This window comes from Podarcis filfolensis (assembly GCF_964270895.1).
Source record: "Podarcis filfolensis genome assembly, chromosome: 1".
Lineage (NCBI taxonomy): Eukaryota > Metazoa > Chordata > Lepidosauria > Squamata > Lacertidae > Podarcis > Podarcis filfolensis.
The window spans coordinates 91856685-91869574 of record NC_139604.1 but is presented as its reverse complement, the minus strand read 5'-3'; the positions used below and the strand labels follow the sequence as shown (position 1 = coordinate 91869574).

The 12890-nt window shown below is 40.3% G+C and overlaps 1 protein-coding gene across 4 annotated transcripts in view; it reads left to right on the top strand.

Annotated features, from left to right (window-relative positions):
* STARD9 (StAR related lipid transfer domain containing 9) overlaps nt 1-12890 on the top strand; it is an 86011-nt gene that overhangs the window by 42311 nt on the left and 30810 nt on the right. For all 4 annotated transcript variants that reach the window (XM_083606069.1, XM_083606067.1, XM_083606068.1 and 1 more), the window contains exons 17-20: nt 5845-5896; nt 7565-7702; nt 8804-8886; nt 9970-10076. In XM_083606069.1, coding sequence (XP_083462195.1) covers nt 5845-5896; nt 7565-7702; nt 8804-8886; nt 9970-10076 — 380 coding nt within the window. The remainder of the gene's footprint in view (nt 1-5844; nt 5897-7564; nt 7703-8803; nt 8887-9969; nt 10077-12890) is intronic.

The window sequence follows — 12890 nt, the reverse complement described above, 5'->3', positions numbered from 1 at the left end:
ATGGGGGATGACTCCCTCAAATATTTAATGGGGGTGTGTGTGAAGGCACCTAGGCCCATAGGAGTTGGCTGCTTTGCCTAGGACAAATGTGAGCTCTCCATCTCTCTTCCCTCCCTCCCTCCCCCCTCCCTCCTTCTTCCAACTTCAATAAAATATTGGGGGCGGCAGGTACAGGTAAGCCCCATCTCACAGACTGCAATGATCTCAAGACAAAGTGCATGCACACTGGTACCTTATATGAATGGCAATGCCCATCAGCATGGGGGGGGGATGATGACTCCCTCAAATATTTAATGGGGGGGTGAAGGCACCTAGGCCCATAGGAGTTGGCTGCTTTGCCTAGGACAAATGTGAGCTCTCCATCTCTCTTCCCTCCCTCCCTCCCCCCTCCCTCCTTCTTCCAACTTCAATAAAATATTGGGGGCGGCAGGTACAGGTAAGCCCCATCTCACAGACTGCAATGATCTCAAGACAAAGTGCATGCACACTGGTACCTTATATGAATGGCAATGCCCATCAGCATGGGGGGGGATGATGACTCCCTCAAATATTTAATGGGGGGGTGAAGGCACCTAGGCCTATAGGAGTTGGCTGCTTTGCCTAGGACAAATGTGAGCTCCCCCCCCTCTTCCTTCATCACTGTATTGGAGATATCATACATTACTGACAGTTCCTTCATTCACGTGGTTACAAAACACGGATCCACATGGATCCTCAGGATTTTTGCACTGGGTCACCCCAAATTCACCATCAGATCACATAGCATGTCCATGGCTACAGCATGCACCAAAAAAATCACGCACCCACTGTTGCCTGGGGCCGCAGTGGTGCAAAAACGTGGTTACAAAGTACGGATCCACGTGGATCCTCAGGATTTTTGCATTGGGCTACCCCAAACTCACTGTCAGATCACATGTCTGTGGCCACAGCATGAACCACAAAAATCATACATCCACTGTTTCGTTTAGAATATTTTTTTTCTTGTTTTCCTCCTCTAAAAACTATGTGCGTGTTATGGTTGGGAGCGTGTTATAGAGCGAAAAATACGGTAGTTTGAAATAGTATAGAGTTTATCATTGTGAGATGAGATAAAATAATTGCATTCTTCTTTAAGGTTTTGAGAGAATCTGAAATCTATACTATTCCATCAATAGAAATTTTGCACCTCTTTCTTAATACTTCTATTCATATGTCTGGCAAACAAAAGGGAAGGTTATATTATTTGGGCTTAGTAATACCATGTAGACTACATCATTGCCATGGGGAAACAGAAGAAACGCATGCTTTTAGAGTAAAATTTTAAGAAAGTGGATATAATAATTTAGCAATGGAAGCAAAAATCGCAGCATTATGGACAAGCAGTGAATTTGGGTATTTAACCAAATTTTTAAATAACGATGGATTATTTAATAGTTTCTGGTTATTATACAAAGCTGTAGTGCACAGTGGGTATCAGATACAAAGATTATAGTTGTTAATATTGTAGTTTTCCTTATACTATTTTAAAACATTGTTATAAAAAACATTTCAGCAATCATTCTGAAAGAGAAAATAGGAAACATAATTTTATTTCAATTTCCCCATAATTAGTTTGTCTGTTTTAACTGAAAGTGCTAAGTGTGCTATGTTTTCTCTATAAGTACAGTGTACAGTGATAACCTTTTGAGGCCAGACTCCTGGGCAAGATGACTTATAAAAGGCACTAACTTTTTGGAAATAGAGAAATTTATTTTTAACAGTACAGTGGTACCTTGGTTTGCATACGTTTTGGATTAGAAACATGTCAAACCCGGAAGTTTGTGCCCTGGTTTGCAACTTTTTTGGGATTACAACCCATTTTTGGGGGGATTACGTACAATTTTTTTTTGGAGGCCCCATTGGCGAAAGCCTCTGCAACGGATTATGGTTGTAAAGCAAGGTACCACTGTATAGCAGTTTGAGTTTAAAGATTTATACTAAAAAGGGAAAGAAAGGCCCAACTTGCTAAATACTACGTTCATTTAGCTCTCTTTCTTTTGTTTCAAGTGTGAAGCTTAGTTTAATGACATGATGAATAGAGTTTTTGTGTCCTTATTATGAGTAAGTAACTGAAGAACCATTTAAGCCAGAAAGAGGAAGATTAACTGCATAAGAAAAAGAAGCCAGCGATCCGAACAACTTTTGTGCCTTTATTAAAACTGTAATTCTTATTTTAAAATGATTCTGTAATACATGTTTGGACACTTTTTGTTTGGTGCACGCATTTAAAGCTGGAGTTCAACTTCCTAGAAATTATGGCAGCAAAATTATAGAAAGAGCTTATGCTTTACAATGTTTTTGTGTCAATTTAAAATTCTCCATTAAGGAACCTAGTCTTGGAAGCATGTGCAATATATGCATTAACAATACACCTGACATTCTCATATTTTTTCCCTTCTCCTAAACTAACTTCCACTGTTTAAAACGTGAGTATCATCCCACTTCAACTGACATAAAATATCTTAAATTTTGGATAATTTACCTGCAGATGTTTCGTTTATTCTATCCCTTTTACTTCTCAAAGAGCATTTCAGATCCAAGAGTGTTGGTGTTTGCTTTTTCTTTTGCACATTCTTTATGGCTATTGGTACTTTTTCATATTAAAGTTTGTATCATATAGCCCCCCATGAATGAATATACATGCCATTGTTTGGGACTGGTGCAAGATGCAATATTTCCCCATATTTCCCTTGGTGTCCCACTGAAACAGAAAGCCGAGACTTCTTCAAAATGTTTATTCCCTTTGTTAGTTGCTGAGACTACCAGAAGTCTAATCAAGGTAACAGTTCTGACATAGTAGAAAGAATGGCTTTCATAGTCGCTTTTGCACAAGAATCAATTCTGCAATACCTGAGAGAGATTGAATGTATCTTTATATAGAAAGAAATCTTATTTGCATACTCACTAACAGGGATTTTCATTAAACCCTCTTGTCTGTTTCATTTACGCTGCACTAACAACTTTGTCCCCTCTTTCTTTGCTTCTAGATGCTGCCTTTTCTTTTCTTTATGCTTTGCCTTTTTAGATTCAGGTGTCTGTTACCTTCAACTGAGGAGCAAGAAGGTAAAATGTTAATATTTTTCCTCTACATAGTGAACAGTGCTGTCTTGCTATCTCGCATGAATAGCAAAGGAAAAGAAGCCTGCTCTAGATCATGCTACATGAGAGGTGCTTTAACCCTTTCACTCTTCTTGTTTACCTGTATTTTACAATGTCTACCAGGTGTGGCAGCAGTTTTGCGTAAAAACAAAAGTATAGGATTTACTTGTGACAAAGAGCCTGAATATATTTAGGAGAGAAAGTATAATTAAAATGTACTCTCAGGACAGGGCTCACATAATCCTTGGTTTTATCTTTTGAAAAATAGCATGCCTTATATATAATGTGTCTTTTGACATTCACATATCTAGGAACGTTTGCTTTTTGTGTGAACTAGGTCCAGATTTTATTTATTTAGAGGTATAAAGGTAAAGGGACCCCAGACCATTTGGTCCAGTCGTGACTGACTCTGGGGTTGCAGCGCTCATCTCGCTTTATTGGCCGAGGGAGCCGGCGTACAGCTTCCGGGTCATGTGGCCAGCATGACTAAGCCGCTTCTGGCGAACCAAAGCAGCGCACGGAAACACCGTTTACCTTCCTGCCGGAGCGGTACCTATTTATCTACTTGCACTTTGACGTGCTTTCGAACTGCTAGGTTGGCAGGAGCAGGAGCAGGGACCGGGCAACGGGAGCTCACCTGTTGTGGGGATTCGAACCACCAACCTTCTGATCGGCAAGTCCTAGGCTCTGTGGTTTAACCCACAGCGCTACCTGCGTCCCACATATACATATACCTTACTTTTAAAAGCAAAACACATTCACAAAGCAGTTTATCCCACATAGTTATTTGTGCAATGCTGTCATCACATTGTAGTTCACATGCTTGTAGACAAATGGAGCTGCAAACTATAGTGTGATGGCATACTTCTGAGAGCTGGGTCATCGCAGCAGCAGTGTGAATGTGAGGAGAATGGAAGCTGAGGAAGGGAGACTGAGGCAGTTGGATGGACAATTGCAGGGAAACCATTGACACAATCCAGGGCATCTCCCTCGTATCTATCCTGCTGTGCTTCTGCAGTCCGGCACTTCCCTCCGCCTTGCCTTCTGCTGCTGTGGCTGAAACAGCATTGTCTGTGTGAGGTGGGCAGTATGAGCAGGAGGAGGGTTAATAAGAATGAAGGTTGGCAAGCTCTAAGGAGGAGATGGCCAGCTCCATGTTTCTGCGGGGAGTTGGGAACACAGGGTACAAACAGACCCCTTGTCTCTTCCCTTTCTTCTCCAAAGCATATTCTTCCTCTACTCTGGGCCTCACCCCATACTTTTTTATCTCTGCTTCTTTAGATTCTCAAATATTTCTAAGCTTCCTTATCTCCCCCCCCTTCAATTTCTTCTACTTCTTTTCACCCTTTTTTCCCCTCTCAACTTTCTTTTCATTTTGTGTCCTTTCTTTTGCATGCCATCTCCTCGTGTCAACTTGCTGAACGTGTGGTGTTCAGAAAATACGTCTTAAAAGGTTTCTGGACCCTCAGAACTTAATTTAGGCAGCAGTTGTTTGATGTTTTTCTGATCTGCTAATAAATATTCTGAAGAAGCAGGGGCTGAACTTCTTGCATCTTTGTAACCTTTCCTACATAAGAAATTTGTTAGGGCAACTACCGTAATCATTTTTCCCATGAGTCTCATACAACACTACACATGAATATAATTCCCTCATCATTGCTATGTTTAATAACTGTGTTACTATTGTACAGTGTTATCTGTTGATCTGCCACCCTTCACTTCAGCTCTTGCGGGGACTAGATTTCATTTTTTATTTTTTGTTGTTGTTATCTGCAAATTTTTCTAGGCAAGGATTATTTCTTCATCTGTTTTATTTGGAAATAAGATCTGTCTTAATTAATTTAAGGCTGTAATCCAGTTAATAATTTGTGGTTCTTATTGAAATCAATGGCATTTAAGTACACTACTCAATTTTATCCCAGCATTCTATTATTACCCTTTAAAAAAAGCTGATTTAGGATGCATGTATAATAACAAGCATGTTGACCGTTAAAATATTTTACATAGCAAATGATACCTTATTCTTTTGAGTGAATAGCTCTTTTTATGCCAAGAGATAAGTGTTAAAATTGTAGTGCTCAGTAAGAGATTTGCTAGATTTTAGAGTTGATGTGTAGGTTTGAAATCTTGTGTATTAAATGCTTCCAAACCATCTAGAAGGCTAAAATATGGTAGATAGCTTGTTATGAGAAAATTCAGAAGGATGAAACATTTTATGTAGCATAGCAGAAATCAGCATTGCAACACAGAGCAAGCCAAGATGCACCTGGTATGGTTTTATAAACTTGAGACCTCTCGCTAAAGGTAGAACATATAACTATCATGACTTGTAGCCACTGCAAAATTCATTCTCTGAATTTGTCTAATCCTCTAATCACCACCCTTTGTGAAAGTCAATTCCATAGTTTAACTGTGCACTGTGTGAAGAAATACTTTCTGATTAAATGCATCAGGAAAGTTTGTGTTGGAAAATCTAAATGTTCTGAACCATGTGAAGTCCATAGGCTTTTGAATCTTATTGTCTAGAGTCATTTCTCTCACCTGAAATTTTACAAGTCAAATCGCTTGCCTCAAGCAGATAATTGATAAATGTAGTGGAAATGTTAAACAACAAAGTATAAAAATCTGCACACATGCGTGGAAGGAATATATAAATCTATCCAAGTCTCTTTAAAATAATAATAGTAATAATAATAATAACTTACTGTGATTGTTCCAATTTTGTAGGAAGGAACAACCAAAATTGGAAGAAGTGATTCAAACCAGGAACAGGATATCGGTAAGAATTATGAGGGAGACCCCAAACTCTTGCAGAGAAATCATGAGAAATGCCAACATCCTGTGATTTCCCCAAAACCTACACCGAACCTAACAAGGATTGTGTGTGTTCAGTTGCCTCACTCCAGTGGGGAGTAGACCTGGTAGGAGAGGTTAGCATGCATATGCTAGAGCTGTGGGAAAAGTTAATTTTGGGTTTGGGGGGTGATGTGCTGATGGCTACCCCAAGGTCCCCATAATGATTGGGCCTCTTTTTGGTTCTTTTATTGGGTCTGTACAGGCATTCTGCTGAACTGGAGGCCGATGTTTTAAAAGTGTTGCAACTCTTAGAGGACCTGTGTATTGTGTGACAAAGTTCCACACCCCCACAGCATCTCTGCTAATTAGAAAGAACCAGACACAACTCATTGGGTCAAATAAGGCTACAACTTTATTGGTTACAGATGCAAGAGGTTTGGGATAGATATTGGGCCACAACCATTGACTTCTAGCCCACCTGCCAGAAGTGAAACCCTGGGCCACCCAACAGTCCTATGACTTGCATCAGATAGAAGGACCTCCACAGGGATCTCCATCTTGAGGTGCTGTGGCCCAGGCATAAGGTCAGAAGCTACTCCTCCTGGATCCCTTTAGTGAGATACCATTACATTTGGAGGAGTAGGCAGAGACCATAGCCTCCCCTCCATCCAAGACTCAGCAGTGGAGGAAGCTGCTTGGGCGCCTGGGGCAGTGCACCCAGGGGTGGGGCGAGCAGCCCATAGGGGTGGGGGCACACCGTGGGGCCTCCAGAGTCTGCCTGCCTCCCCCCACTCAGCCGTTCTACAGCTGGGGGGAGGCAGCAGGTGGAGAGACACGTGGCTCAGGGATGCTGCAGGCCCCACGATGAGTGCCGCCCGGCATTTTGTCATTTTTGTCCCTTCCTCCACCCCTGCCAAGACTAAGGTTTATCTAATGCCTAAACCACCAAAGTTGTGAGTATTGTGGTGAGGTAGACACAACCACCGGACTGGGGCCAATTGGCCTGGTAAACAAATTCCTGCCCGGCTGCAAATACAGAGACCAACAAATAGTCCATGGCAAGATCAAAATTACACATGACAGAAATTAATCAAATGGAGGATGGGAGGGTGATCTGATGAAGAACTGAACGCCAGGACCTGTTTATTGAACATTCACTTTGATTTCTTTTCACAAATTTCTTGCACTCTGTCTCACACAGAAAGCAAGTTAAAAAAAAAGTTTATTAAAATAGCATCACAAATTGGAAACTAAATAACATGGTTGCCGTACTATACCAGGACACAAATGGACAGAGCAGTACAGATGCCTTCAGAACAAATTGGTTTTATTTTCAAAAACTGGTTAGAATGATCATTTGCGAAGAATAAATTTAAATCCTGTATAGTAGATTAGCCTAATTCTTCAAGAATATAACTGTGCTGCTTAAATTGTGAGCCATCTGGCAGAGACTTGTCATAAATTTTCCTCGCATTGCCTGAATTATTTTAAGGGTAGTACAAATTAATAACAAATAGCACGATTATCCTTACTAGTGTTTCTGGATATTTGCACTCGAGTTTTGTACCAAGAAGATAATGGATGTTTCTCCTTCACCACCCTGCGAAAAACAATAATAATTAAATAAATAATAAATCCATGTGTTTTGCAGTTTTGCAGGGTCAATGCATTGAAAGGGACCATTGCGTTGTAGACAACCAGCATGGGATTGTGACTCTGCGGCCTCTTCAGGGAGCGCATTGCGTTGTGAACGGTCATGAAGTCACAGGTTCTGTTCGTTTGTCACAAGGTAAATCCTGTACTACTATTTCTTTTACAGTACTGCTGCTGTCAAGCACACCTGGCAGATATGTAAAATGATTTGAGAACAGATTTATGGAACAGGATTATAAAGTACATTGAAGCGTTGCATGACTTGATCCTAGCCATGTTTTCTCAGAAGTGTGTACTCCTGATTTCAGTGGGACTTCTGAGAACATGGGCCTACACTGCATATCATTTGTTGTTATAGAAATTTGTGACTGCAGTAATTGCTCTATATTTGTTTTACTTTAGGCTACCCTAGCTAAACTGGAATTTTAAAGACAAGCCCCTTCTATAGATTGGAATTTTAAAGACAAGCCCCTTCTATAAAACACATTAGCTTTATTTCTGCTGCGTATACCTGATAGCTTTGGCTCAGTGCCTCAGATATTTTTAATGAAAGTCAATAGCTGAATGTCTCTTGAGTTCAATTGTGAGTATATTAATGATGTGATGCACCAGATATATTGGTAGTCTAAAAGTTCTGGATTCATCTTATTTCATCTCAAGTAGCTTTCAAAGTAGAAGCACTATAAAGGTGCCTTCAGCACTGGTGTGCAAGTCTCATCCTACTTGCAGTGCCGGCAGTGGTGAACATCCTGTGGCGTACCTGTATCAATAATAAATCTGCCAACATCATGATACCATTATGGTGCAGCTGAATTTGGAATACCGTGTACAGTTAAAATACAAATACAATTGAGCAGGAAAATCTGCAGGAAAAAGGCAACCAAAATGATCAAAGGGGATTGGGCATTTTCCTTATGAAGGAAGGCTAAAACTTTAATAAAAATATTATTAATAAAATAAAAATAAAGTGTTCGAGGTATTTTGAAAAATTTGAGAAGCCCAGTTAATTCCAAAGTGGGATCTAAAATGTCTTTTTGTTACTAGAATATTTTCAGAATTAGACTGTTAACAAAAATAAATTGTTAATAACAGATAATGTTATATCTAACTGTAGCTTTAAAAAATACCATATTTGTAGTAAAATGTACTATAAATACACAGGAAAAGTCAAATATTTGCATAACAGATTAAATAACTGCTGGTTTCTCAATTTGCCTTTTCTTACTCCTGTTTTTAGGAGCTCTGGTTATTCTGGGCAAAGCTCACAAATTTAGGTTCAACCACCCAGCTGAGGCTGCCCTTTTAAGACAAAGACGATCCGTAAGTTGGGAGTATTGTTTGTTGCTCCCCACCCCCCACCCCGGCTGCCCCTTGTTTCATTGACTGCTAATGTCAGTACTCTGTAGTAAATATGAGAACACCTAATGCTTTCCATGGTTACTTACTTGCCAGCAGAAAACATATGTACCTTCTAAAACGACAGCATGCCCCAAAGAAAAAGTTAGGGAATTGCTGCTGCATCCCACTTGATACCATTGACTGTGGTGTCCTTTGCGTTGTTTGGTCAGGATGGTGCTTTGGGTCACATGTTTTATAGTGGTTCTGGTCCTTCCTAGAAGGGCAATTTCAGAAGAAGGTGATGTGGCACGCCACATGGACTTTGGCCTCCAGAGTCCTTCAGGGTTCTCTTCTGCTGGAGTCCTTAAGCATTCCCTCCTCCACTGAATCATAGAATAGCGATACATTTTTTTGCTGCTGAATCACACTGTTGACTGATGTTAAGCTTCTGCTCAACTTAAACCCATAGATCCTGTACACATGTACTGCTGTCCATCAATAAACAGCAGCGGGCAGCAAATGGTTTGATTATGGCATACTTTCATGCATTGTGCCCCCACGCACACATAAGAGTTGGCACCGCAGCACAGGAATCTTGAGGTGGTAGGTCTGCTGTACAGTAGCTGAAATAGGCACAATTTTACAGGACCTTTTCTTGTTCTCATTGAAATTAAATTCAGGTTTAGGGAAAATGGCACATCTTTTGAGGATTCCTATTCACTTCTTTAGGGTTTGTGGTGAATCTTTGTGCAGTAGATTGTGCACATTAGCATTCAGAATCACCGGGGAAACCCTGAATGTAACTTAAGTCCTCTTCCTACGTACATATTTATAGCCATCATTGTCAGCCAGGAGGACCCAAGCTCTTTGTCTCATGGTTGGCTTGGGTATAAGGCCCAGCCTAAGACGTGAAAGTGGGATTTAAATCTAGGTTTCATTATCGAAACTCTTTGCTCTATGGAGCAGGGGCTGTATCTTACATCAAAAACTCGCAACAGTGATTCTAGCAATTACTTTAATCATCTTGTGGTATTTACTTCCTTCCCCATCTTTTCTGTTTTATAGATCAGTGAGTCCTCTTCTGTGATGAGTTGCAGATCTCTTGAATGGCTGGATTTGGATGGTGACTTCCCTTCCTTTCCTCATAGCTTTTATCCAGCTGAAACAGAAAGGTATGTTTAAAAGGATTTAACTGAAATAAAATGGGCAGAATTCATCTAACAAACTCCGTCAGCTTCCACACTTGCCCCCCTCCTTCCTCTGACCCCTGAAATCGGCTACTGGTATATGTGTCCGAAGAACCCCCTGAACAGCACGGGATAAGGGAAGGAGGTGGTCATTCCATCTGGCATACTGAAATGCTATCACATTTGTAAAAGTTGTTGAATTCCACCCATAATCTTCACTTCCTTTTTAACAATACAGTGGCCTACAAATGCATTTATTTTTTATAGTAGCATAGCCACGCTTTCACAGTTCTGAAGCCTTCCCACTACTCTTAATACTAGGGGAGACCATTGGGAATGTTTACATAATGTATATTCTGAAGTTCATACACAGCTTATTCTTTTCTTTTAATGATTCTGGGTCTGCATCCCAGCTGCACTGTCTCATGACAGAAGTAAGAGCTTTAAGAAAGAACAATATCTAGCCTGAGCTGTGCTGTATGGGTTAAATTTTATGTCTGGTCCTGCGCAGCTGCTGTAGTCCTCTGCTGCTGCTGCTGCTGTGTTATGCCGAGGTTATGGTGTGGTATTGAAAACAGCCTCTTGATTGGATAGATGTGCCAGGGGGGAGAGGTATCGGACAAAAATGCAAATCAATGGATGAGCTTGTTGTGTTATAACTCAGACTCCTAAGTGCTTTGAGTGCTAGCCTTAATTGATTTGCAGGGATACTGAATAGCTTTCTTTTCATCCCTAGTCTGTTTTTTAAAATCTCAAAACTAAGTTATACCTAATATTTAGGGACTCGGGAAATCTGATTTGTCTGAGTTGTTTTTTGTTTTTTTTTAATCTGACAATGGTTTTCAGGGACTGTATTTTGCCTTTTGCTTGGGGTCTGTGATCCAAGCCTCCATATATGGTTGCAGCAAAGCATTCTGCTTCATTACTTGGCTGTGGCTGCCATAGCTACTGAAAACTGCATTATGCTGTGGAAGCCGCCAGATTCTGCATAAGCCTTAGAGGCGTTTTTGGGGAAGAGGGGAGGGAGTTACACAATAGAATCCTGGGAAGCTGATGACAAAACAGCCGGGAGAAAACGTGATTCTACAAAAGGCTGATTTAGTATGCTGACTGCCAAGTTAACGCATAGGACGAGAAGATGAAAAATGAATCAGCTGTTTTCATAATCCTGGAAATGTTCTCGACAATTGGTACTTACAATTGGTTTAAGGTCAGTGACATTTAGAAAATAAACATTGGATGTGTTGATTACTATTTATTGATATGAATGCTATCATTGTAATTATGCTTTTAATGTTTGTTAAATCTAGTGAGCAATGTTTGTTATATTCCACAAAGGGTTTCTGTTCTCCCCATGCCTTAGTTTGTTTGTTTTGCCTGTGTCATTCCATGATGAGAGTCGGGTCTGGCAAAGCAAAAGACAGTATCTTCTAGAGTAAATGTTTTTTTTTGGGTTTTTAAATCACAGTATGGCTTCATTAACTGTGTTTTTTTTTAAATTTGAAAGAAGGGAAACCTGATTAGTAGGTTTATTTCTTAGTGCATGAAATGCTGGGATTTAACAGTTCCTGAAAGAAGCTGGAGTTGTATCAGTATCTGGGTGACGATGCTTCTGTTGACCAGTAAAACAACCACCTGTGCAAATTTTGGAGTATAGAGGCCTGCTTTATAGTAACAAATAATTTTAATGCATTTACTTTGACATTATTCTCCATGTGGAACGTTTGGGGTGGGGATGAGCTGTGGCAGAACACCTGCCGTCATGCTACTTAAGATTACCGTGTCAATGATTATCCACAGAACAAGCAATTATACTTCAAGGCAGTGAAGTGTCCATGCCTAAACATTGCAATATACAACAATAAAAACAGTATTGATGTGGATGGCACTGACATCCAAGCCCCAGGTCCTGCCATTTTCCAGTTCTTTCGTATTTCAGTAGAGGCACCTCATGCCTTCTGCGTTACCTATGTGATGCAAGCATCAGGCTGGATGAATTTTTATTACCAATCTACTTAATGCAGTTGTCTCTGTGCTCTGAATACATATAGGATGTTTTCTGTTTGTTCTTGGATTGAGTACTTGAATCTGCTGACATTTTTAAGAATTGCTGGGAAATACGGGAGCATAGAAACCAATGCTTTCTTCACTTTATGTAATGCAACCCCCTCAGTTATTTTCTCCCTTCTGTGGCATTAATCACTGAGATAGCAAAAATTGTAGAGATCTGCAGTACTGTATCATAGTACGGTGTGCACTGTTGCATTTTATAACAGCTGTTTTTCAAGACCTGAGCAATGAATGGTTCATAAAGCCTAATATCCTGTCTTTTGTAGTGTCCATTAGCAAATGCTTTGGTGACCATGAATAGGACTGGTGTACAGCAGTTGATCTTCATTCAGCTGCAGCTTCTGTGTGTAAAAAAAAAAAAAAAGCTGGGGGGGTCTGCGTGAAGGTTAATAGCCTCTCATTTAACAGCTTTTAAAAGACCTGTTCTCCTTGAATTGGTCTAATTACTTTTTGAGCTGAACTACAGCTTCCCATTTAAATGGGGTGTTTAGCTTTAACGACAAGTTCTTATGTTTTAGAAAAAGGGTAAAAGGAGCCTTCTGGTTCCTTGTAATGGGATGGACTATATTTTGAAGAAAATATAGTCCATAAATGGAGCCTTCTGGTCAGTTTAGAGTAGGGGTAGGCAATCTAAGGCCAGGGGGCTGGATGCGGCCCAATCGCCTTCTCAATCCAGCCCGCAGACAGTCCAGGAATCAGCGTGTTTTTACATGAGTAGAATGTGTCCTT